The 26927-nt window shown below is 40.5% G+C and overlaps 1 protein-coding gene across 1 annotated transcript in view; it reads right to left on the bottom strand.

Annotated features, from left to right (window-relative positions):
• Window positions 1-1266: 1266 nt before the first annotated feature.
• Window positions 1267-26927, bottom strand: part of RARS2 (arginyl-tRNA synthetase 2, mitochondrial) — a 29293-nt gene continuing 3632 nt past the window's right edge. Inside the window, exons 4-20 of the mRNA XM_066315119.1 lie at window positions 26052-26135; window positions 24646-24743; window positions 23473-23528; window positions 21848-21931; window positions 18436-18512; window positions 16761-16916; window positions 15153-15259; window positions 14467-14562; window positions 12511-12571; window positions 9619-9695; window positions 8185-8309; window positions 6822-6889; window positions 6615-6724; window positions 5523-5618; window positions 3678-3752; window positions 2752-2815; window positions 1267-1411 (exon numbers count right to left, since the gene is read on the bottom strand). Of these exons, the coding sequence (XP_066171216.1) occupies window positions 1325-1411; window positions 2752-2815; window positions 3678-3752; window positions 5523-5618; window positions 6615-6724; window positions 6822-6889; window positions 8185-8309; window positions 9619-9695; window positions 12511-12571; window positions 14467-14562; window positions 15153-15259; window positions 16761-16916; window positions 18436-18512; window positions 21848-21931; window positions 23473-23528; window positions 24646-24743; window positions 26052-26135 (1521 nt within the window). The 3' untranslated portion in view covers window positions 1267-1324. The remainder of the gene's footprint in view (window positions 1412-2751; window positions 2816-3677; window positions 3753-5522; window positions 5619-6614; window positions 6725-6821; window positions 6890-8184; window positions 8310-9618; window positions 9696-12510; window positions 12572-14466; window positions 14563-15152; window positions 15260-16760; window positions 16917-18435; window positions 18513-21847; window positions 21932-23472; window positions 23529-24645; window positions 24744-26051; window positions 26136-26927) is intronic.

Raw genomic sequence — 26927 nt, forward strand, 5'->3', positions numbered from 1 at the left:
GTTGTTTGGTTTAAAAAGTCAGATGAAAGACACTGAAGCTGTGGATTTTCTTTTACTCTTTAAATGTTCTTTTATATTGGCTGTAGGTGGTAAAGGGAGCTTCTGTACATAGTACAGGGTAAAGTTTGTATTTATTCCTGTACCTCTGCTTTAAATGTGAATCAGTCAACACAAAGTTTCTAGCCAGAAGATCGCCCTGTTCTCTCAACCTCTCTGTGCATACAGATGCTTGAAAAGGCTTCCTGTAATGCATGTTCACCTTTAATTTATTAGTGCCAACTGTGGAATTTTAGCCTCCTTCCTCATGGTCTCAGGCCTTCCAGACATTTCAACTCTACTGACTCTGGCACGTTTGGGCAACTTGTTGACATTCACAGTGGAGTTGAAATGTGACCAATTTCATACTCTTGCCTGTGTTTCTTCAGACATGAATTAAGCAGCTGGGTTTTACTTGAAAGTGGGGCATGTTACACACAGCAGTAACAAACATGGCTATGTTCTCATCCAGTGGGAGTGGACAGGGCCCCTCTGCCTTTTGCCAGCTGTTTCACCACAGCGTTGCTTCTTATGGGAATTGAGACTTCCATGGTGGAAGGTATTGCCAGGCACCTGCAGGACCTTACAGGTGCTGCTCCACCTCTCTACAGCAGTGTGAGGCTCAGGGGTGCCAACAGCACCTGTCACGTCTGTCTGTGTGCACCGTGCTGAGGGAACACTGCACTCCCTGTTCCACCAGCTGGGCAGCAGGCTCTCCTTGCCAGCCACCACGTCAGTGGGACAGAGGAAGGGCTGAGGAGCAGGGTGTGACAGCTGGCAGTTGGGCTTGGCTGAGGTTTCTGAAGGGGGAATGCAGCACAACACCCAGGCAAAGGTCTCTGCAGGGTCTGAGTAACTCGGTTTGTTACAACAGAGCACCTGGAGCCACTGTGCCATTAGGCTTTGGTACACAGTGGCAACCGCAGGAGTGGAAAACTTTGCTTAGGGGGCAGCACAGTTAACACCACTTCCTCTACCAAAAGGATGTGTTATTTACATGGCAAATACACAACAGTTCTCCTTTATGGGAAATTCCAGGTAGAGCAGCAGTGCCTTAAATAGACTGCTGCCACCAAATGCCTGAAGAAAGTTATTGTGACAGCTTTGCCCCCTGCAACTGGCTGTGCCACACCTGCCCTTCGGCAGCTGGTAGGATGGAGAACACAAACCTCCCAGTGCAGATTGCATCTCCAGCCTGCAGCAGCAGTGATACACAGGAGAGGATTCATGTTATTGTGGAAAAAATCAGTTTACTAAAAGATGTGACTTGACATCAGGTACGACCTTGTTACATTTGAGTTACAGGTGTAATGCCAAGAAGTTTCATTCCATTGGCTAGAACTGAGCGTGCAGCGTGGAAGAGACAGAGCCGTGCCTGGAAAACAAGGGGAAAAAACGTAATTTTAGGATAGTGCTACACAATAGGGTGTGGTTCTTGGGACAGCAGTTAAAGGTGAGAACACCGTGTACAGCCTGTCCCTGTGCATTCTCAGCTCCCACTGGGACTCGGATGGACACAAAACCTGAGTACTAAGGAACACACCAATGCTGCCAGAATTCACACCAGCTGTTGGCAGCCCATTGCACTGTCAACAGAGGGACACTGTCAAACAAAGGAAGGTGGAGAGGAATGTCCAGCCCAGCCCTTGAGGCAGAGCAAGCAAAGATGCCTGAACAAGAGTGCAATGACTAAAAGCTGAAAATCTTTCATGCACCATTGGCTAGTACAGCCTGAGGATACCGCTGGAATCCCTCCCCTCCCTGTGCCTGGGTGACACGCTGTCAAGCAACTATGGGCTGCTTTGAAAATTTCACTCTCTCTTGTCAATGTCTTGGCTGTTACATAGCTGGCTGTTTGGCAAAGGCTCTATCAAACTTGCTCCAAAAATCATAGTTCTTAAAAGCTGTCACATGGCACGGTATTTACAAATATTTTTATTTACAGGATAAGGAACTGAAGTTTTCCTTGAAGTCTGACACAGTCCATCTCCAAAGGCACAAATACCTCCAGTATCTAAGCTCAAATACAGACTAAGCTTCACCAATTTCACTGAATGTTTTTCCCCCACAGCACAGCTCAACACTTAAATGTGATTTTCTACCAAAATCAAATAGGTAATTCCTTTTGAAATCGATGAAAGAAAATAAGAGAGGCATTGTAATTAGTATATAATTTACTGAGTCATTAGGGGTCAAACACTGCCTGGGAGATCAGTAAAAAAGAATTTGCATTTATTTGGAATGGCGCATAACAGTTGTCAGCCTCTGTACTTTAGCTAGAAAGGCAACACAGGCAACTTGGGATATGTAGGTGGCAAGAGGGAGGAGACAAAATTCAGTTTTCTCCTAATTCTCTATCTTCCCACATAACCACTAAAGGAAACCATCCAAAGTCAACGAGCAAGTTAAATGCTCAAATATTTACTCTTAAAACATTTAGAAGGAAAGGTGACGAGAAGGTGTTCGACTGGGTCTGGAGCAGTTGTCCTTAGAGAGCGTTGTGTTTTTGGAGGATCAGGCAGAGCAGCCCTTTCCGGAAGGCACAGCTGTGAACAGCAATCCTGCCTTCCCAAAGCGGTGCCGCCCACGGGAGAGCCTGGCTCTTGGCTCCTCCGCCTGCGGGCTCCAATTCCCCCCGTGCTGACACAGCTGGGCCGGGAAAGCCACGGTGGATCCTCCCTCCAGGCTCCAGCCCCCAACCCTCCCGGGCCGTACCTGTGCCACATCCCGGGCGCTGCCTTTCACGGGAAGGGTTTTGTGTGCCACGGCTGCCAGGTGGCTGAAAGGGAAAACACGGCCGAACGGTGAGAAGGAAGGAACAAGTCCCTTGACAAACACAGCACTGTGGGCTACAGAAAGCAGCTGAACTGGAAGAGCCACCCACAAATGCAGGATGCCACAGGCTGATTTCCAAACAGTCTCTTCACCTGGCTGAAGGAGAGCATGGTTTTCTGTAGCCTTTGTGGTGTTGATGGCACGCCCTGACAACTTCATTCTCCTAAAATAACCCCCAAATAATCTCCCCACTTCACACATACAGTCACACTCCCTGCCCTCCAACCCCCCCCCAAAACCCACAAAACATTCTCAAGACTGCTCTGGGAAGATCCTTGAGAGCCTACTCTTATCACTCCCAAGATGTATGATTCTTTACAGTTTTCCTTAATTTGTTAAAGCCTTCCCCATACACAGGCTCTACAGCTTCCTCCACCAAGCCTACAACAGCATTTCATGGTCCTGTCCAATCCCTATGGGAATTGGATACACAGTATCATTAATAACAAGCTTTGTTCATGGGCTGGGATAGTGGTTAAAAGCATTTTGGATAAAATTTCCTAGCTGAAATATTGATATTGAGAGGATGTTACCAGCTAAAATCTGCTCCTTAAGACATCACTAGTCCAGCATGACATTGGGGTCAGATAATGGGTTTCAGCTAATAATTATTTTTGCTTAAAAACTGTCAAGTTTCTCAGGACACTCCTGGCTCCAGCTTTAATCTCTACTGCTTATTGCATTATTTGCTATTCTACTTTATATATTTCCTGCTTTAGGAAAACTGTCCCACAGATTTGCTGCAGAGCCAGCCCAGGAAGACCTGTCCTCACTGGAGACAGCACCAGTATCAGCAAACACCTTACCTCAGTGTGAGGAGGTAGCTGACAATGTGCTTGGGTTGCAGATCCTGGGAAGATCTATGCAGGACCTCATCATACCTGTGAAGGAAGGAAAGGATTGGTGCTGAAGTGGTACAAGGTGTACTCAGATGGAAGGCTCATCAGACTTGGTTAAGTCAAGACAAGCACACAACCGCAGCTGCAGAATTAGCAAAACTAATCTTCTGAAGCAGACCTAAGCCATGTCATTAGCACACAACTGATTATTCCTTCCTTGTTCACTTATTATTGAAGGAGATTGCTTCTGCTCCTCATCATGCAAACAGCTTAGAGAGGCAAGCTATAGCAAAGAGTCCACAAGAGCTGTACTTGCTCCAGGAACATTATGTCTGGTTTTACATCTCAACACTAATTGTACATTTCTAGGAGCAAAAAGCATGTGGTAAATAACCAAGGAAGTCAAAATAGTCCCTTAGAGGACATTGCCTTTAGTAAATACAGCTTAGAATTTTAAGTAGATAAAAGGAGTCTTGCAACATTAGAAAAAGACAAATCCTGGAATACAGAATTACACAGAATGGGTCAAGTTGGAAGGGACCACAGTGGGTGATCTGGTCCAACCTCCCTGCTCAAGCAGGGTCATCCTTCATAACTTACACAATACACTCGACTTTTAAGACAGTAATAAACAGGGCAGTATGGGCAGTCATGAGAGCTGTATTTTTTCTTCATGTGCTTTGCTTTGTGTTTTTCAAAGCCTGCAAGAAGGCACCAACACCTCCAGGGCTGAAGAGATGTCAAATTCAAAGTGGGGACTGGACTTCCTGATCTCTGCTCAGCTCCCAGGCCCATCCCTGCCAGCATGTCCAAGCTGAACTGCCATGGAATCTTCCTCTCTTAAAGACAAGCTGCAGAACTGGGGAGTGCACTGTGATAACAGCTCCACAGTCATATAAGAGTATAAAAAATCCCAAGAAACAGCTCACATGTTTTCTGTGAAATACAATGGCACTGCATAAGTAAGACACTACTGGTCTTGCTGAGAGCTGGCTGGTCCTGCTGTGCTCAAAAGAGCAAACAGTGGACTGCAGGCAGACCTCTGGAGGCCATTAGAGTTAATGGGAGGGCTCTGCAGCCCCCATGTGCAGGTCAAAGGAGACACCTGGTGCACTAGAATGATTTTTGGAAGTCCTAATTTTTAACAGATGGCCTCAGGAAGGTCTTATTATGGTCAAAAAGTTAACTTGCTGGCATTACAGTGTGCAATACAGCATACAGGAATTCTCACTAGGAATTCAGGAAGCTTTGGTCACTTCTGACTCCATCACAGACTGCGCAACAAGGACAACTCCCTTGTCTCCATAGTTTAATTATACATCTATGAAATAATGAAAACAGAAACTGCTCAACTTTAAGACTGAATTAATGAAGAATACTACAGCTATTAACAAGTACCAGTTGTGCATGTTCAGTATCTCTGAAGGAAGCTGAGTTCCTGAATGTGCACGTACATACTCCATTTACCTCACCACCTCTTTCTTTTCTCATGTGACAAAAACAGAACATGAGGGACCAAGCAAATCTGCAGCTAATTTTTATACAGAGCTGAGCTCACTTTAGTTAAGACAAGAAATAATTAGGACGCTCACATACACAGAGTATGTTCCAAATTCTGCTTTTTCCATCATATGGCTTCTAAAGCCATGAACATTTTAAATGTTGCAATCCACGTGGCACAAAAGGCAAGTCATTGCCTCAAACAGTGATTTTTTCTTATGATCAAGCAGTCTGTGCCCTCTTAATAGATAAGTGGCAGATACAGATATTTATTTCAAGGGAAATGGTATTTGGGAAGAAAACTAGACAAACCTGAGAAGATGCTGAAGAAGAGAGATTGCATCTGGCTCTAGCAAGCACGCCACATTTACATCAGTTAGCTCTGCATTCCCATGCATCTGTTCTAAACTAAAACATAAGAATGGAAAACAAATGTTGGAAGAAAACCACCTCTTAGCAATGCTGAACAAAAGAACCAGTATTCTGTGTTTTTAGGAAAACAGGATAGGCTCTGCTCAAGCTGAAGGGAACACTGAGACAGACTAGCTGACTTCAACCTAAGATTAAAAAAAAAAAAAAAAATGCTGGCCATTCAATTATCAACAGGATTAGAGATATGCATGGACAACAGGTCCAGAAGCTAAAAGGACTAGGGAGGCCATCATTCCCCCACTAATGGTACTCTGGAACCACCAATACCTACATGATAAGGGAGTACAAGAGGAACAGACCAGAGGAAGGGATCAGGCTTGCACATTCTCCCTGAACACTATGTCCTGCTGCCACTGCCTCAGAACATCAGGCTGCTTCACACCTTTGGCGTCACCCAGGAAGGAATCTGGCATGAAAACACAAATTGAGGTCTGCTCTGGCAGTTCAGTATAATTGATAAAACTGTTCAAACTGGACCCTTCTGAAACTCTTAAAAGTAATTAAATATGTCAGGTGTTTCACCTGAGTCAACAGGAAGGGATCTCCTTTTAATCTTGGCTATCAATGGTGGGAAACAACAATGTTAAAAATAATCCCCTAGTCACTGTGGTAGCCAAAACATTCAAGTTCTGCGATGTGGTGCATTTTACAAGTATGGGCATTTTGGCTTCTACATCAGTTCCCTTAGTTCTAGGCAACCTTTCCTCATCAGTGACACCAACCACAGAGAAGCTGTTCCTCAAACTGAGAAACTAAATGAACAGTTAGTTCAGTTCCACAGAAATGAGGTAGAAAATTAATTTTAATTGGCTCGCTCTTCTGGGAAGTCTCAGTGATTTCTATCTTAAACTCATACTTCTGCTGAAACAGTGAACTTATATTTAAGGAGCTAGCACTACTACTTTGCAAAGAAGCAAGTTAATAAGATTAAAATTCATGTCAGACTGTGCTGTGCAGAAATGCTCCTCTTACCTATGGAGTCTGGCATGGGTGTACTGCAAGAACACCCCTGTATCTCCCCGACTTTGGAGGGCTCGATCCCAGCTAAACTGGTAATCAGATGACAGAAGGCCCCGGAAGTCCTGGAACAATAATTGATGTCACCAGACATGGCTCTTCATCTCAGTCTGTGACTTCTCACAGACAATGCAGACCCCTCGTGAGGCAGCTCAGACTCACCTGAATTATGAGTGCTGCAAGACCAACCTTCTCTGCTGTCTCCACAGGATCCTGGAGTTCTTTGGTTGCTGAAGGGAAACAGAAAAACATCATTAAGTCTGCAGTACCATCCTGACTCTCTTGCTCAGACTTGGAAATGCCAACAGAAGGGCAGATCTTCCATAACTGTAAACTAGCAATATGGAAATTGTCAGGATGCATGCAGCAGGGAGTCCAGGATATAAATCTCTATTAAAAGCTGAAAACAGCTGTTTCACATGGGCTTTTTCCCACTTCCCCTCATATGTGTAGCACAGATGTTGAGGCAAGAAGGGTTCATTACGACAGACTATGCAGGCTACACTGAATTCCTCTTCACAATTCTCACAGCCAGTCTCCAAGGTCAGGGAAATGCAGATTTTGTTGAAAAACCGTTAAAAAGCTCTGAGTGATACAAGATGCATAAACAAAAAAAGAAAAGTTGTTCCAATGGCTAATGGACCATTTGGATGTACATTTAGGGAACATTCACACCATCTACTGTAAATATCTAAACTGACTATACTGAGGGAATCTGAACTGGGAGAATCACAGAATGCTTTGGGTTGGAAGGGACTTTTAAAGATAATCCAAGCCAAACCCCCTGCCACGTGCAGGAACACCACCTCCACGTCCCTTTTACAAAGAAAATCATCTGTTTTTGAAAAGCTGAGGAGGCAGAGCCAGGAAGATGCACACTACTTAAGCTGATCAGATCGCTGGCTCAATCCAGCACCTAACTCCAGAGAGCACAAGAGGGGGCAGCATTTCCCTGGGAACTGCTCGGATCTGTACTGCGTCAGGAGAAAATGATGCTGGGGCCACAGACCGAGTGAGGCGCAGGCAAACCCCGCCTTCAGTACAGCCTGGGGCAGAGCAGTGATCTCCTGGGCACTCGGGAACAGCCACGGGGCTGGCAGGGTGACAAGGCAGCAGTGGCAGGCAAGCGAGGGTCACTCCTGCCAGAGAAAACTGTCAGAGCTATAAATCCTTTGGATGAAGTCTGACTGATCCCTGAACTCCAGCCCCAGATCTACTACTGACTCGTTCGTCCCTCCAGAAAAAAAAAAAAATGTTGCCCCCAAAAGGCAGGTACTTCCTTCCCAGTGCATGATGAAATAATTTCACTGAATGTTAGAATTTGCAAATCTAAAATTTAGGGGAGTTGACAGAGTTGCAAAGAATTATTGTAATGTTGTTTATATCACGGGAAGCAAAAAAAGAAAGAAAAAGGGCATATTGCTGTGGTTAGTGCAATACAGGGAGAAGTGAAGGGTGGAAAAGATGATGCAATGTGATCAACACAGAACATCAAAAGAAACTAATAAGACCTGAAATAGCTAACTTTTTGTGGAAGTCATGTTTTGTAACATCCTTGAGCGAACTTCATTTAAAACATCTTCCAGAAAAATTACTTCTCCTCTCCGAGTCTTCATGCCTTGAATTAGACCAAAAGACACATGCTGGCACCTGTGTTGAGAAGCAGCAGGACCAAAATTATATTTCAATTGAAAGAAACATTTGCAGTGTTTTTTCAGAGCTGGATTCTCTATCAGGAAACAGCAATAACAGCTGAATAAATAACACTCCAAAGTGGGAAGCTCGGTGATATAATCAGTGACTCTCATTTCAGCAACCAAGCTCCATACTTATTATATAATGGGAAAATTATGATCAGAGTTATGATAGCCTGGTCATTTGTGTGCTCTCAGGAATCTCTTGCTACTAGCTTTAGTGCAGAGGCCTCAATGCAATAATTTGCAATAGATTGAGGAGAGGCAGGATGTAGACAGATCAAATTACTGTGGCAACAGATATCTCTTAATATAATTAGAAAAGGAGTCATAATAATTCTATTGTGGCCACATTAAACTAGAAGTATAATTAATCATTGCTAATAATAAAGTATTCATTGTTTCTGCTCGTAATAATCCCAAGCATTATTCTTGATCCAGAATCTAAGGTAATTTTAGCACAACTTTAAGCACTGTGAAAGCAGGCAGGCTGGTATTCCTGAAGGCTAAAACCCTATATTTAACCACGAAAGACATGCAGTCAGGCAGAGAGGAATATGATTTAGTCTGGAGATCCATTACTGACCTTTGCTCAGATTGCTAACAAGATTGGTAATTACAGTGAATAATAGCAGGGATACACTTCCCTGCAATAGATACTTCAAGCCTGAAGCATGATCCAAACTCAGATACTGATCTCTGCTAAAATAAAATACTTCAGGAGGGAATAATTTAATATGTGACCACACAATATCCCAGAAGCTATGCCACAAAGTCTCTTAAAAACTGTTTCCCTTTTTCACATCAGGCAGTTATGAAAAACCTGTTAAAACGAGAGACAGGGCTGTTTCTCACATTCTAAACACACAGCAATGACTCCACTCACAAATAAATCAGACCAACAGGAGTGGACACACAGAATGAAAAGGCTGCTGGTAAGGACCTGAGGCCCACATTGCACATAATTCTGAGGGTTTGTTTCCCTGTTGGACTAGTACTAGTTGAGTCCTACAGGCCAAATGTCTGCTTGAACGCTGGATTCCATTACCTGCACACCAGCATCACATCTTGTAGTTTAGTTTTATCCAAAATGCCTACATGATGTGTGCTAGAGCATGGTGGGCACCACCACGGACACCACCAGCAGGAGATTCTCCTCAAAAGAGCACTTCACTGAAATTCCAATGAACATACTATATACATTCTTGAGGAAAAAGAAATTAACCACCAAAACCAGTATATAATTATGATTTTTAAGTACATACCTTTCTGCCCAGTCATAGCCCATGAGCTTCAGTATTTGGAATAATTGTTGAAAGTGATTACTTTGGCTTTTATCCGTCTAAGGAATAGAATTGATGCATATCAGAAAACACTACAAGTCTGATAAAGAAGTAGGTTTTAAAACACAATACCACAGTGCCAGTAAGTCATTAAATTAAGCAAAATTAAGACCTACAAAGACAAGCAAGACTTGAAAATTGTGACACCTGGAATCTATAGCAATGGGATTTTGAGTTATGTTAGAAAAGAAATCCATCTTTTCAGAAATTATTAATTCCAGGTCATGAAGGCAAAGATAGGAAGTGAGAGGAAACCTTGTGCCCATCAAACAAAACATCTCCATTTTCCTCTCAGAACCCTGCTGCTCTTGTTAAACCCCTGGGTTATACCACCCAGCTCCAGGGGTCCTTTGGCTTAGAAACAGAACCCACTAGTTTCTACTGTCTCCAGCATGATGTGTAGTTTCATATCATAAGGCAGGTCCATAATAAAAAAAAATGTATAAATGATCACAATTTCATAACAATGATGCATCTAGTGCTCTCTTCCACTTTCAGTTACACTCTCCTACAAACTGAAGCTGTTTCTGACTGTATGTTATGTCTAACAATCTTCGTATGTGTTTCTAGCTACAGCTGTTGCTATGAGGTTCATTTTCCTACCTAGTTGTTTTGCCTGCCTCACTCAGACTCCTTTTTATACATCCTTAAAAAACACAGTGCAGGGATAAGCAAATAATCACTATTTCCTCATTTGTTTGGTGTTCTGGGACAAGGAGTGAAATGCTTATCTTGTGTTCCTTCTCAACTCCACCACTGTATCAAGCACCTGCCTCCTCTCTCCTGGATCCTCATAACCTTGCTCTCTTCCTGGGAATCACCTCTCCCTGCTGACTCACAGGCCAGGCTGATAAATGGACAGCAGGGGCTGGTGCTTCAAAGTCCTTCCAAGTCCTTTTCCATGCACCTCACAGATAAGGGGCACCTCGGCACAAAGCCAGACCTCTCTCATGAAGTGGCTGGCTTTAAGGCAGAAGTCTGCAGTCTGACACCATGAATTATATTAATTCTCCATCTATAAAAGCATTTTCATCTCCTTCTAGAGTGCAACATTCAGTGGAATCTTAGTACTTCTTTAGTAACTTGCTGCATGTTTTAAAATGTTTTGAATATTTTGCTCATGCCACTGCCTTTAATGAAATAAGTAGGTTTTTTTAAAAAACCTGAATTGGTTAATGCACTGATTTACAGCATTACAAGTAGTAAACCAATTTAAACCAACTGCCCTGGGTTTTTTGTGAAGCAAAGTCCTCAAAGTTCTTGGTACCGTTTTTGTTATCAATGCTGTAGGTGTTTGTTGAGGGTTTGTTTTTTTTTGTTGTTGTTTGCTTCGTTATACATACTAGTAAAGAACTGCTATTTCTATTCCCAAAATATTTTGCCTAAAAGCTTTTAACTGAAAAAAATATAATTGAAAAAATGGTGGTGGTGGTGGTTTACATTCTCCATTCAAGGGAAGCTCCAGCTTTCCCTGGCAGATACCCATCTTCCCAAACCAAGACAGGCAGAAAAACTCCCACCAGAACCAAGCAATTTCCCCCCAGAATAACCAAGAAGTTCCTGTTCTATAAAAACATGTAAGGATGGCAAGCTACAGGAAACTTCCTGAAGACTGAAGCTAAAAGGAGGAATGTGGTTTAACTAGAAGTTGCACTTTAAACTGTGTATTTAATGTTTTGCTTACTGATCTCTCTCTCCCTGCATCTTGTTATGTGTCACATTATACTGACTTTTGAAAAAGCTGTACAGAGAAGGTACAAGGACATTACCAAACGTGACCATGATTGGATACAGATTTTTTCCACATGTTACTAAATCTGGACTTCATAGAAAAGAACGTGGCTTTCATAATTTTCTTTTTCCTAAATCTAAGAAAAAGAAGATCACATGAATCATCACATGAAATCTCCTTGCTAATATGAGATCAAGAAACAGTTTCAGATCAGTAGATAGTCCTGCTATTCATATCCATTATTGATACTGCTAGAATTGTGAAAAAACATAATAATGAAACCAATAAATAAAAAACGATTCCCTGTCTACAACTGCTTCATTCAGATTGATAAAATAGTACTTTATGTGCAATTTCTACATAATGAAGCTAAGGCATTGTTCAAAGCCATAAAAATGTACATTTCAGATAAGACATCAGGACTTCAGAGTAGACTTAGACTAATTTTAGACCATTAATTTCCAAATTAACATTTAAAACCCCTTTATAATACTAACAGCTTTTTCTGGTTTGTTTAATTATTAATTACAACATTTACACAGAAAATAAAATGTCAAATCAAGCAAGAGTTCCTTTCAAACTAATTGCAGTGAATTTTCATAGTTGAGAATAACTCCAGAGCTAATTTTTATGAAATCATAGAAAGGCTTGGGTTGGAAGGGATCTTTGATCATCTTGTTCCACCCCTCCTGCTGTGGGAAAGGAGATCTTCCACTGTACCAGGTTGCTCAGAGCACCATCCAGCCTGGCCTTGAACACTTCCAGTGATGAGGCATCCACAGCTTCTCTGGGCAATCTGTTCCTGTGCCTCAGCACTCTCACATTGACAATTTTTTTCCTAATATCCAATCCAAACCTGCTCTCTTTTCAGTGTAAAGGTATTTTTCAACCATTCTCGGGGTCATGCACCAAAACAGAACCAAGAAATACTGCCACAAGAGGCACAGCTGCTGGGCAGTAAGGGCATCCATTTTACTGCCAAAAATACTGTGTGTCAAAGTCATATTGTAAGCCAGAGGCCCCTGGGTTACTGGAGAGAGTCAGCACACACAAAAGTGCGTGCTGAATCTAGAATTACTTACCACATAAATCATGGTATCCCAGCTGTGCTTATTCATTCTGTCAATAGCAGCTGCAAGATCTCTGAAAGAGATAATGAGAAACTATTTGGACTTTCACTCAAACATACCTCACTACTTGCCCCTTAGAAAAACGACCTGCTTTTTATAGAGGGGAGAAGACTTCCTGAATAGAAGGACCCATGTATGCCTTACACACAAAAAAAGGATGTGTATACTTTGCTGATGACATGTCTGAAATGTTTTTTTAAACCACTACCTAGGAAAATTACTGGGGAAACAGTTCTTTGGTGCAGAGTAAGTCCAGTGTCTGCCTGCCTGCTGGGACCTGAGAGAAACAACCCTTCCTTAGAAAACTAACCCTGTGTTCAGCCTTAGCTTAATGGTACAAAGCTCATCCACACACACACGCACAGAGTGTCACAGGAGAACCATCAGCCTTGTATTCCAGTCTGGAAAAAGCATTTGAAAATGCACAAGACTTGTTATGGGATGCTTAGGGGAGGAATCAAAGATAAGAAAAGGGAAGGAAATGGTAACAGGGATGGGTGCCTTGTAAGTCGATTTCTGGTTCTGTGTTTGCCTAGTTCTTTCCTGCACCTCATCAGCACAGTCTGTCCTGTGTTCCCACGAAACTTCTCTCCCAGGGTGAGGGGGCTCTTTCCTCTGGGTGCACACGTATTTGGAGTGTCAGCAGCTGGAGCTGGGGACTGTAGCTCATTTCTCTTTCATCATCACTACCATGCATCTGCAGGGTCACAGACTGACAGGACTGGGCATAAGTGAAATGAAGTGGTAACAGCTGGAGTCTGACCATGGGTCACAAGGTATCTCTGCTGCCAACAGCTGGTGTGAGGGCACACATCCTCCTATGACTGACAGCAAACATCAGGAATTGCCAAGCAAGTAGGCAAAGTATCCCAGGAAATGTCCAGAAGTGCCTGCAGAGATGAGGCACCCAGAGGGGTCTGTACTGTTGGCATCAGAGGATCCAGACCAACTGCTGGAGAGACCACAGGGACCTCCAGCTACTGGAGGGATATGCAGTGCATGCACAATACATATGTATATTACTTTAATTATTAAAAAATACACATATCACATACATCATACAAGTATCTATGTCACAACATATATCACATACACATATGTATCTACACAGGTACATACACATGTCTATTTCCTCACAGGAATAGATACTCTTCCTAATCATCCAGAGGGGAATGAAATGCCAGCTGTGCTGAGTGGTTTTGGCCCTACTGGGATCAGGTGCTCATGCTTATTCCTTGCTGACCTGTAGGCATGAAGCTGTAGCATTTTTGTCTCTATTTGGCTACAGGATTCAGCAGCTCCCCAACGTACAGGATTAACTGTAGCATCTCTCTAATACCCTTGCCTTGAAAAGCTGTACAGTGTTTATTTACCCTGAGGGCTAGACACTAGATTTATTTATATTCCTGGCACAAAGAAACTGTTAAGGCTTCCATATTAAAATACCCAAGAGGAATTCTAGGATACTGATGAGATGGCTGGAAAACAGCAATAAAATTGATGTTACAACGCCGGTGGTCCACTGAGTCAAGGAACACATGGCTGAACAAGCAACTTTTTCCTTTATCACACCATCAATAAACATTTTAAGCAAAAGCCCTTCTAAAACCTTTATTATTTGGCTACTATTTATAAGATCCAGAGATTCCAGCTTTGTTTTCAAAGTTAGCAGCTAGAGAAAGTACTATGCTTTATGCAAAAGAGGAGATTTACTAACATTACTTAGGGGAAGCAAAGTATTCAAAACCTATTTTCATCCCATCATAGTTAAATTGCTAGTTGCACTTACAACTATCCTAGAAATAGGAAGTTTCAAAATCCGTGCCATCAGTTATAAATGTGCTCATTCATGTTCAAAAGTTCCCTGGCAGAACAACTGGCAGTGAGCACAGATGGGCTTGTACTTGCCTTGTTATATAAAGAGATGTCCCATTGCTGCGCATGACGGTGGAAACTGCTGAGAGGTCTCTCTTCTCCGAGAGATCCACAACTCCCGTCCCTTTCCTGGAAGTAGAGGGAAAATGCTGATGTCACTGCAAGCTATTACACAGGTAAGACTGAGGTCAGAGCCAAAATCAAGGCCTCTTTTCACAAACCCCCCTCCCTCTAGACAGTCTCATTCTTTTTCTTGGAATGACCATCTCCTTTAAGTCTTCTTGAAGACTCGTTCTTGTAAGTTTGCTGTCACCACTGCTGATGCCAGGGAGCAGCCTGGCCACATTCTGGGGCATTCCATGATTACAGCTTCCATCCCAGTTCAGCCAGGCACCTCTTTCATCAAGGCAAGGATCTCATCTAATTCTGCTCATTAAATGGCACACACAGGTACCAAACTCATCAGCAGCCTAAAACACCTCTGAGTTGGACACTGCCATTGTACCCGATTTGTCAAGGCTTCTAGTCACAGAAAAGGAAAATGCAGATTTTAGCTGTGACTGCACAAATCCTGATGGTCTTCTACTAGAACAGCTACCAAAACCACATAAAGAAAACTCTTCTGCTCAGATTTTGTACAAACCTCACTCATCTTATCTAGTTTGAAGTGCAACTGAGATGTTAAATAAATGACACCAATAGACAGAATGAGTTCATACACTGTTTTCTGAAGGAGTCCTTTATCTTCCAACATCTTCAGAACTTCCTGGGCTTTCTCTTGGTAAAATGATTCACCAGAATATTCATCAAAGTGCACTCCTAGACGCTGAAAAGTTACAGGAATATCAAAGAAGGGTAATATTGTTAAGATCAAGGCTAACAATTTTTCTTCTAATTAAGTCAGACGATAGGTCACAGATCAGACACAGTGCAAAGGTTAATGCTATTCCAGGAAATGTCACTTCATTGTTAAAAGTAAAGGATGCTTGGATTTTGATTTAATCAATTTCTGCATTAGAATGAATCTCTCCCTGAGGTGAATATGGTGTCAGATGTAGCATTCATGAGAAATCAGGCACAAACTGGTTAGAGCAATTCATACACAAATTCTGAGGCAAGTCTCTCACTTGCTGTACTGGAGGTGAAACCAGTGGGCTGCAGAGGAGCCTGGACATGAACCTAACCCTATTTTAAAAGGATGCTAAAACTAATTTTGAGAAGTAAAAGCTGCTCACAAACATTGCTGAGCATACAGAAATCATCATTACCATGGAGGCGGAGGGTACATTCAGCACAGACAAGATGACCTTAACTGTCAAACCTGGTCAGTTCATCAGTTCAATGCTTTTTAGTTTAAATGAAATTGGGAGAGAAAGATCTTGCTGTACCACTCATCATGTGATCAATGAGGGCTGACCTCCAAGATGCAGCTGCATACACAGCCCAGTACCTAATGACCTTCAGAGGTCAGCTTTCCACAAGAATTATCGAGTCTCTCACTTAGGAGATCTTAACTTATGAGCACTTTCTTGGCTCCAGTGGTATGTTCCAGAAAGATGTTAAAACACAGGCAGGTTATCTGGATTATAAACTGTTTCCCAATTTTTTTAAGATTAATTTTTCAGTCAGTGGCACAAACAGCAGACACTGTCTCCAGTCATGGGATCAGTGTGCAACAGATGGTTGTGTGTTAGTTCAACTGCATCTGCAGTGAACTCTTGCTGCTATAATTTCTTACACCCAGTTTAGTATGCAACATTATAACATTAGATCAGAAATGTGAAAACAGTTATTGTCTAATGAAATTTATTACATGGAAACTGTTAAATTCGGTGGACTGTTGCTGACTTCAAAGATAAAGCAAAATTGAACAATATTTATCCAACACTGACTTGCCTTGCTGCTTAGCACCACACTTTCAGCTTCAGGACTTCTGAGAAGGGAGAATTAGTCTGAAGGCAAATTACCCGGACGCCACTTAAAAAAACGTATCTAGCATGTCAGCAACTGAAGGGACAGCCTGCTTGGATGAGAAATCAACTACTGTGCTTTTTCCAAGCAGAACGAGGCTTAGCCTGGCATACTGAGAAAAGCCTTCCCCACATCATTCTAAAGTTTATGTGGGAAAGACAACGAATTGATAACTCTAGAGCAATCTCTGATCCGAAGTGACTCCACTACTTGGCAGTCTCTCTCCGAGATGAAAAGGTGCTGTGCACTGTCAATTATGTTGATGAAGCAATAGAGAAAGAGACCATTTGACCAGCAACACAGAAAAAAAAACAAACAAACAAACAACAAAAAAAACCCATTTGGATGATTTGTACCTTATAAATCCGGATGTATTCCTCAATACTGAGGTCTCTAAATTGCTTCCAAATTGACAATGTCTGCTCATCATGTTCCTCCAGCTTTCTAAAGAAATCCTTAGCCAACTTCTTTGTGTTTTCATCTTCTGCTGCTTTGTTAATCTGCACATACACCTAAAATATGACACTGAAAATGTTGAGGCAGTATAATTCTCTCCTCCAATAAAAACAGCTCTACAAGAATACAAATACACTTAAAGATGACATTTTTAACATCAAAATTTTAAAAGACTTGTTAAAGCAATGCATTCCCTATCTAAAGAAAGAATGAGTAGCCCAAAGCCCAATAGGAAAACGTACAGCTTATCTTGAAAGAAGACTAATGCCCTAATTCCTTACTGCTGTCACTATCATCCTCTTCATAACCTTGAAACAACTGCAGCAGCAAAATACGGAAGAACTAATTTATGCATGGAAGGGAACCTATCACAGAGTTTTAAACTGCAGACATGTCTTCAGAGGATCACAAAATTGACATTTATGGCAACTGCACTGCCTAAAATTGAGACAGCAGTTGAAGCAGAAAAATCCTTGACAGGCTCAGTATTTTACAAGCTTATATTCATAGGAAAGACTGATTTCACACACCAGCAGAAAAAGCACCACTTGGAAACATCTCAGTTTCTGATACAGCCAGGCATATAGCTGAACACTTAAGAACTGGGAATAACTGCGAAATTAATTTGCTCTCAAACCACTACTGTTTTAGAATCTTTTGCATCTTGACTGAATATTGTTATCTACACTTAAAGGCAATCTTTTTTAAGGTCATAAAGCCTACACGCTACTGCAATAGCTGGTATTTTGAAGCTTTAGAGCAAAACTCAAGTATAAAAAATTCAAATTCTAAGAGTGGACTTAAATTATAAATAAAAATTAAGTAATACACAGTGATGTTCAACCTCAGAAATATGACTGCTTCTTGTTTTCTCTTTAAACCAGTCCTACAGCTCTAAAACATCTCAGATAGATTGAGAATCTATCAATTCAAATCCGCAGGGCCCAGGGATGAGGGAACAAGTGAATAAAGTTTACCTGTGCCAAAGAGGCTGGCAAGCTTAGAAGGAGCTCCCCTGCCATACAAACAATCTGACTAACATGCATTCAGCTGCTGAGTATGCAAGTTGTCAAACACAGCTTGTTCCTTTGCCACAGATTTATACAGAGCAGTTATCCTGTGGCCTGAACACCAGCATTAGCCACAGTTCCCATATCCAGCTCTGAGGGTGAAGCACAGCTCAGTTTTGTGCTAAGAAAACACCTGAGAGTGCCACACAAGAACCCTGACTGACAAAGCCCCATTAACATGTGAGATCTTTCTTTTAGAGGATGAGGGCTTGAACATTAGCCATCCAGGAATATTCCTGCCCACCTCTCCTCATGGTCACTGGGTCTGTGCAGGTAAGTACGAAAATCCCTCACGTGTATTGTGCCTGCGTCACACAAAGGCTGTCGCTCATGAGTACCAGAAGACCAACAAAAAAGTAAATACTAACTCAGGCATATTTGAATGGAGCAATTCATTGGCAAAGCAGGCCAACAAACCATAACCTGTTTAAGTTAGGAAGTTAAGGAAGGAAGTTAGGAAGCTCAGTTAAGGAAGACAAATCTAGTTGGTCTTCTCTGAACTTACCTCAAAAAGGTGTTGCAAAGGACTGGATTTTAGCTTTTCTTGGTTGCCAAAGGACTGGAAACCAACACCCAATAAGCCTTGAATAACAATTACATACAGAGTTAGACAACAGACCAGAGTATATTGATAGGTTATTTTTTAAGTCTAGTCTTAACATCATAACATTTTAAAACAATATAATGATGTATGCTACAAGAATCAAAAGAAGAATCTATTATTCCATTGCATAAACAGCACTCCTTCACACCCCCCCCAAAAAATAGTAAGAAATACTATGTTGATTTCTCAATTCCTCATGAAAGGAATTTGTGTTTCTAGACTTGTGTAGAAAATTATCTTCTACACAGCAACAAGATGTAAATGAGAAAACTGTGGGAACTGTCCGGCAACATAAAATGCTCAGAAGTCCTTGTTTTGCTACCTCCCTTATTATTATTATCATTTTAAGGACAATAAGAACTGGGATACAACACAGAATTCCTCATAACACTCATGCAATGTTTTCAAGGGAAATTTTTGCTGCCTGCTTAGAATATGCAGGTTTTTTTAAGCATCCAATTTGGCTTCAGGACTTTTACATCTAAAAGGTAAAGAAATCCAAATCCCAGTCTTTTTGTCCAAATGAAAAGACCCCATTAACTCCTTTGATAGGTTAATATTGCCCCATTACTAATTTCTTAGACTATCTGAGGCTGACTTTAAGGCCAGCTTATTCCTCTGAGCTGACAAGGACCAGGACTGATGTAGGAACAGGTATGCAGGTATCCTTTTGCAAAACTCCCTGCAAGCAAACAAACAGCACTGTCTCAGGAGCTTCCCTCTTAGAAACACTGAGTACAGAAGTACAGAAGAAGGCACAGCAGACTTTAAGAAGAATATGTTAAGTTTTAGGAAATAAAATTAGTCTAATCCTATTGAAAGGGAGTTTAGTTAAGGACAGCTTGTTTTATGAGCAATCAGAGCTGGGTTTCCTAATGATCTCTCCTAGGTATTAGTGTACCTAAACATTCCACCATTCAATGCTGACTTCACACTCCAATCTCCAGCAAAACTGTCAGTCTTTATTCAACCCAAACACATCCTTCCACACATTTTATGTATTTTCCATAATATCCCCTGACCTTGTTACACTCACCAGTTAATGGCAAGGTGCAGCACACACTGAACTGATTCTGACTTCAAGGTGCTGACTGGTTAGCCAGCAAGTCTTTCTCTCCCAGAGGTCAATACATTGTATTTCTACCCTTACTCGGCTGCCAACTGTCATAATTCCAAAAGAAATTCATTCTCTTGGAGATATTTTTGTTGGATCTGGCTAAAGTTGCCCAATGGGTTCAAAATTTATTAGGAGCAGAATGACAGGAAGATAAATGGACAGAGTGTAACTGCATTTCTTACCTTAAGAAACCTGCCCCAAAACTGGCTAAAGGCTAAGGGCCTCTCTACTGTGCCTCAGGAAAAATATGTTTTCAGTTCTTATATTTTAAAACCTCTGACAATAACAGTTGTAAAAGCAGCTGACAGGTCGTTAATTACAGCACTGCTTCTGGGAAAGGACCATTACAATAATATTGTGATGCTATAACTCCGTGAAGCATGACTATTATTTGTTGTAATACCTGTCATCTGTTTGAGCTGAGCCAGCCCAAATAAAGAGGGGAGTACCTACTTTGAAAGAAGCAGTTGGAACTACTAGGTCAAAAGCACGATTCTAAGAGTTGTGTGCTGCACAAATGGCACACATGCAAATCACAGGCATTGTGGTCTTTATATATTCAGGAAGCTTTATATTAAAATGCATAAAATTCCTGATATTCAGACTTCAGAGTGCTATTTAGTATCTTCAAAGGCAGACTGAATGAGGTCACCTGAGAAGCCTTTTATCCACATGGCATTTCAGTGCTTAACTGTCATTGCCACATTCATAATCCAATGGCCTAGTGATAAAATTATGTCTAAGGGGCAAACATGAATGAAATACGCAAGGATGAAATTTACTCAATTTTTGGTGAACTCATTCTGTATTCAATTCCTATGAAACAAATCATAAGCAAAGCAAAGCTCTGCTATAAGCTACTGTTTCATCAGAAACAGGATCAGGAAAGACAAGCTGCAGGGGAAGTAATTTAATAAAGGAAAGAATGCTATATTACTGCTCTCACAGTGCTGAGAATTTGTTACACTGCACTGCCTAAAATCCAGGAATTTAGTCTAGAAAGACAACAGGTAGAACTGAATGCATTTTAGTTATCTACACTTACAAATCTGAATATAAAAATGGAGTGAAAGTAGGGTATTGACTTTAAATTTTAAATCCAGTTCTGTTCACAAAATTGATTCCTTAATGTCCCCAAAAACAGCAGTACCACTGAAACTGGAGCAGGCAGCATAAGGGCTGGAATAACTAAAAGTGACCACTTAACAGACATTGCACTTTGTGTTTGCCATTTAAACATCGATAAATGGACAGTTTCCAGAGCCTACTGCAAAAGAAGTGGGAATTTTTTATCGTTTTCAGAGGTGTGCCAGCTTTCAAGAATGAGGAAGTGGGCATGACTGCCTTTTTTAAAATGCTTAAAAATATGCCAAACCCAGCTTTTTCTGGGGTATTAGAAAAGGAGAGGAGAACATATATCAATTTAAAATGCAAGACTAACAGAAGTCAAAGTCGTGAATGCTATGGATGGGTCAGCTGCCATAACAGAGGGATAGCTACAGATCCAGAAATCGGACAAAAATGATCTCTGCTGTGGGAATAAATATCAAGCCATGCATCCTCAGGCTGTACTTGAGAGGACTTTTCAGTCCCCACCGATCTGATGATTTCAGAAGAGATGGGGATGCCTATGTGTGTGCATACTGGACTGATTGTGCAAGTGGGTAGAGACTGGAAGAATTTCTTCATCTACACACCTCTGTTCTGCTACATTTCAAGGGGAAATTGAGTATTTTGAGGAAAGTGTAAGGATATCTAAAGATATAAACTCTCTGGGCCCCAGTGTGCCAAAACGTGGTTGTTGTGTAATTATGCTCTATGAGTCATGAGAAAAGGAACAACAACAACCCCAAACCAAGCAAACAAAGAAAAAATCCAAACCTAAACCCCAAACCAAAACATATAACACCCAAACTACACATTTAGTCTGAGAGAGGAGCTACTGAGGGACAGTTGGATAAGTTTGGTCCTGCTATTTCTTGGACATCAGCACAGGTCATACTGCTGATGGATCAGTCCAGATTGTTTTGTTCAGATTTTTTAAGGAAATGAACTATCGATTACCCACACGGAAACAAGGTATCATTCCTTATGAGCAGAGATTGAATCCAATGAGCCTACATAAACTGAAGCTGGAAACGTAGACTATAGGACACAGTAGAAAATGGCACAGCATAAAAAAATATTGAAACATACCAAACTGCATGCCCCAGTCACCAAGGTAATTTATTCTTACTACTTCATGTCCCAGCGCAACTTTGAGATTTGCTATAAAATTCCCTGGTAATGAAACAAAAATGGTATTATTATTCAGTTGTAGGTAGTCTCCCATCCCTATGGAACAGTTTTCTGGTTTTGTATCATCTGTATTCAAAATGAAGAGGAAAAGCAATCAGATGGAATACTCCACAGGATTTGCTGAAACACCTGGCAACTGAAAGCAGCAGCAGTAGTAAAAGTGAAAAGCAAGCTCCTTTCTGAGCAGGAAAAGAATGCCTGTGCATCTGAATGGTGCCACAAAGTGTCTCACACAACAGGGATAAAAACATACACAGGTGGATGTACATGCAAAAATTGCAAAGTATAAGATCATGAAAAACCTTTTAAAGTAATTTTGTAATCTCACAAATACGTGGCATTATACATAATTCCATCATAGTTGGGCAACCTCATACCAGGTTAGGCAAGCACTCAAAATTCACAAACTGCTGTTAATTGTGATACATCATCAGGTCCTGAATCTCTATAGACTGTTGGAGCAGTTCTGAGCTCTGCACTTAACAGACTATGCTCCAAACTTGTTATATCATATAAGGACAATATACAAGTTCCAGCTGCTCTTATAGCAAAACCCCTTCATCCCTCTTCTGAGCTTAGTTATAACTCTAGAATTACAAAAAAGAAATACCCACATCCCTTCCTCTGTTTTCCTGTGCTTCAAGGTAACTTTTAATTACAATACTGTTGTAAAAGATGCAGAAAGCTCTCTCCTTGTATTGTTATAACACCCAATCATAGCTTGCAATTACTTTCAATTCCATTATCTGTAGTTAATTAATTGTCTTACTCTGGGCCAAACATCTATCTACAGAACTAATTCTGAAAGTGGTTTTTTTACAGTAACAAAGGATCCAGAAATGGAACATAAAAACCCCAATTTCACTTAACTACCTGTCCATGGAAGAGGCAATTACTTTATGTAATTAATAACTATACATGATGAATTAAGTATAATTATAAACTAACACATTATTAGATGCACAGATTTTGTACAATCTTCTGCTACTACAACTTACTAGTTTTTATTGTGAGATTAGGAAATGAGGGACAAATGCAGTTTTCCATATATCACAAGAGCACTGCGCAAGAAATTTATTAATGATTCTGTTAGAAATTACAGCAACTGTCTCAGTAATACTGGCATAAAGTAATTAGCATATAAAAGCATGCTTTTTGCAGGACAGCTACCAAGACATAACGATCTGAACTGCTCTGCAGTCCAGCGCAAATTGAGAATTAAAATTCAAAGGACTCTCCTAACACCTCAATGGAAACTGCCTTGGGTGTCTTTGAAGACCAATTTTAAGCTATTCCATTTAATATTCACAGTCGTAAAACTATATTAGGTGTGACTTAATAAATCTGCCAGCAACACAGCTCGTTCTTTTCTTCACTGCATAATGGGCAGAAAGGTTTTAATTAGCAAGTCGAGCCTGACAGGCCACTCAGACACCCGAGGAGTGAGATGTCAGCAGTGCTCCCCTGTGAAGTGAGGCAGGAGACAAGGCAGCCCCTGCAGAGGCAGTGAAATGCCCACTCACCTACGATGGTGGAACGCAGGTGTCCGATGTGAAACTTCTTGGCGATATTAGGGGAGCTGTAACACATTTTTACAAACGATGTTTGTTCACTGCACGGAACTGCCAGATCACAAAGTTAAAAGAATTCAACTCATGCATCTAGGAGAGCTGAAATAAAAGCTCCATTTTCAATTTTCCTGAAAGATTCTCTGATTAGCTTCTGTCCTAGACAGCAAGCTTTCCTATCCAACCAGCTTTGCCTCCAGTATCAGTTAACAAACAGTGTCGTGGTTAAACCATCCCACAAACCAACCCAATAATAAAAAAAATCTATCCAAAGCCCAGCTGTGCTAGTGACAAAGAACCAGAAATATCTGTTCTCACTTTTTACAAGTTTTGGACATATGGATAATTCTCCTCATGTCTTTTTCAGAGATAAACCAGGACAAGAGATCTTGTGTACAAGGATCAATAATCAAAATTACATCTTTCCAGCAATGCCCAGCTCCACAAAGAAAAACAACAAAAATAATCAACTCTCTACACAGTTGTTTGCCTAGACAAAAAAGAAAAGAAAGTACAGCTACGAAAACTCAACCTCCAAATTAAAGCCAGTTCTTACTTTCCATGACTATAGAAGCCTGTAGAGGGAATATTACTCAAAAAAAATATTTATACATAAAAAAAAAATCTCAGTCAGCCACTTTTCATTCCATGAGTACATCATGGAATGTAGTCAACAAAATTGCACTGGAAAAAATTTGGGGGACAGCAATTAACAAGATTTTGCCAGACAAATGCCTGCCTGCTTTAATGAGTCAGAGAAGAAGGCATTAAGGTGAAAAAGAAATGAACTAGTGCCAAGATTTTGTTTCTTCATAACAAAATAAAAAGAAGCTTTCTTAAAAATTGAACACTATTATGGGTTAAATGAGAATATTCTTAATGGAGGGCTGTGTAAGGCATGAACTCCTTAAATATCAAAAACACACTCTGGGAAAAAAGCCTCAATCCCTAAATATAATTTATATTCTACTCGATGAATATATCAGAGTGCGAGATACAGCTAAATCTAATACTGGTTAATATGATTTAACATCACAGGCATCACACTTTACAGCAATGAATATCAACCAGAAAACATCAATCAGCAGACAAGGCAACTGTCTCAAAGGTCCCCCTAGATGTGCTTACCTGAACTCAATCACTGCCTTTTCTCTGGGAACTGTAGAGAAAAGTTCACTTTTTACTCCATACTCTGGGCCATCTTTCCACACCTGCTGCAGCACAGTCTGAAGCACAATTGAAAAAAAAAAAAAAAACAAAAACAAACAAACAAAAAGTTTCATCAACGGAAAGCATCACCAGGAAAACTGTTCACCAGCCACAAAGGAGACTGATCCCACATCCTTTATTCACATTAGCAATTAGATGGCTGGTTTGCCCAGCAAACAAGTTCTCATACACAAATAAAAATGCCACTAACTTTTAAAAGCTGTATCTGACCAAAAAAAAAAAAAATTAAGAGAAACTGTAGGCAGAATTTTGGTGAAAATTAAGGCTGAATTTTAAGAAACTCTTTTAGTGCCAAAGAAAGCCAATTCTTCAAGCCTAATGTGGCCAAACAACTCTTTCCTCTCTCTCACCTCCAAGTCTGCGAGGCCAGTATGAATGATCTGTACTAACTAACTATGTCTGCTTTGAAAGTCTGCAGACTGCAAAATGCCTTAAAATATGCCTCAAGACAGTTTGTGTGAGTATTACAGTAATGTGTTCATAGCACCAAGTCAGTCCCACCATAAACTGAAACGTAAAAGGTCACTCAAGCCAATGTACTACAGACCTAATCTGTGAAGCTGTATGAACTGGACAAGCTTCCTGAAGGTAACAGAAGTCTTTAAAAAAGTGAAATAAAGTGGAAATCTCACTTCATTCAGTGGAAATTTTTCCTCATTTCTTCGCACTCAAAAAATCACTTCAAAATTTTTCTGCAACAGCTATTGTTTTTTTTTTTTTTTTTTTTTAAGGAACAGCATCTGTAAAAAAGCCTTTAATTCTCTTCTTATTATAACACCTAAGAAGGCAAGCTAGACATATAGACAAAATTTGCTTATAGACCTATTCTGTAATAGCCATTGTCTTGGTTACAAGGTATATTTATACTTCAGTCAGGATATTGAGGAATACATCTTCCCGTTGGGATTTTTTCCCCTTGATTTTTTTTTCAGCAAATTGTGTAATGAAAGATCTCCTATCAAATACTTCTATGTCAAGAGTATTTACAAGATCAAAACTTTTGAGTTGTATACTGTAAAAACTCCAAGTAGACATAAATAAGTCTGCATTTAAAGCAGAAACAGAGAGGAAAAAAGATGATTATTAGTGAACAGTAGATGCATTGTTTCCTCACAAGAGGAAACTTTCTTGAGCTTCATTTCAAATTCTAGGCCTACATAAATCAGCAACAGGGGACCTCAGGGAAAACTTGTGAAAGACAGTTTTACACAGAAAATACCTTCCTAAAACAACAGTAGGTATTCTACAGATTTATATTGAGAAAATTTATTTTTACCTTAAAGCACTTGAAAGACACTACTCACCTTTGCTAACAATTCCCTGTTTATTGTGAAATTCACTGTTCCTGGACCAGCGCTGATTTCACTCACTACTGAATCACATTTTAGCTAAGAGAATAAAACAAAACAGAAACTCTGAATGAAAACAGGTGAACTGGAAAACTGTAATTCAATCCACTGTGAATATTAATTTAACCCACTTTAAACATTAAATGCTATTTATTTGTTTGAAGCAATCATAAGTGGATCATGTCATCAAAGCTGTTGGAGAAGGAACAATTTTATTATTTCCCAGTCATGCTTAATAAGCTCTGAATATAACTCAGCTTGAAATGCCACACATATGTTCTACTTCAGACCTTGCCTGTGCACAGTCTGTTTTCTTTTGATTGGGAGCAGTAGTTGAACCTTTTGTACTATCAAAAGCTGAGATACATTTGACAACTTAAACAGTAGCTGTCAGCACTTTTAAAAAAAACAAAAAAAAGTTCAGTGACAACATTCTGCAGTACCCAGCATGACAAAACAAAGATATTAAAGGCCAAACTATCAAAAATTTAATTTACAATTTCCATACGGCACATATCTTGAAAATTCTGAATTCATAAGGCATATTTGGCCAACCAACACCTAATGTCAACACAAATTTGGCTCTCTTCACAGGCCAAGAACTTTGGATCTCAACCTGTCAGGTTTGAGAGTTTCTTATTAAACTAGCTGTCTTTCACAGTCAAGAATTTGTCTAAAGAAAGGAAAAAGAGGGATGAAAAGCATATAAAAATGTGGCACAATCACCTTCTCACTCAGTCAGTATCTGAGAGAGAGGCAAGCTATACATTCCCAACAAAGCTCTTCAGCATAAAGAGGAAATTGTACCCCTGTGCTAGGTCTCCAGCTTAA

This window comes from Sylvia atricapilla, chromosome 3, assembly GCF_009819655.1.
Source record: "Sylvia atricapilla isolate bSylAtr1 chromosome 3, bSylAtr1.pri, whole genome shotgun sequence".
Taxonomy (NCBI): Eukaryota; Metazoa; Chordata; class Aves; order Passeriformes; family Sylviidae; genus Sylvia; species Sylvia atricapilla.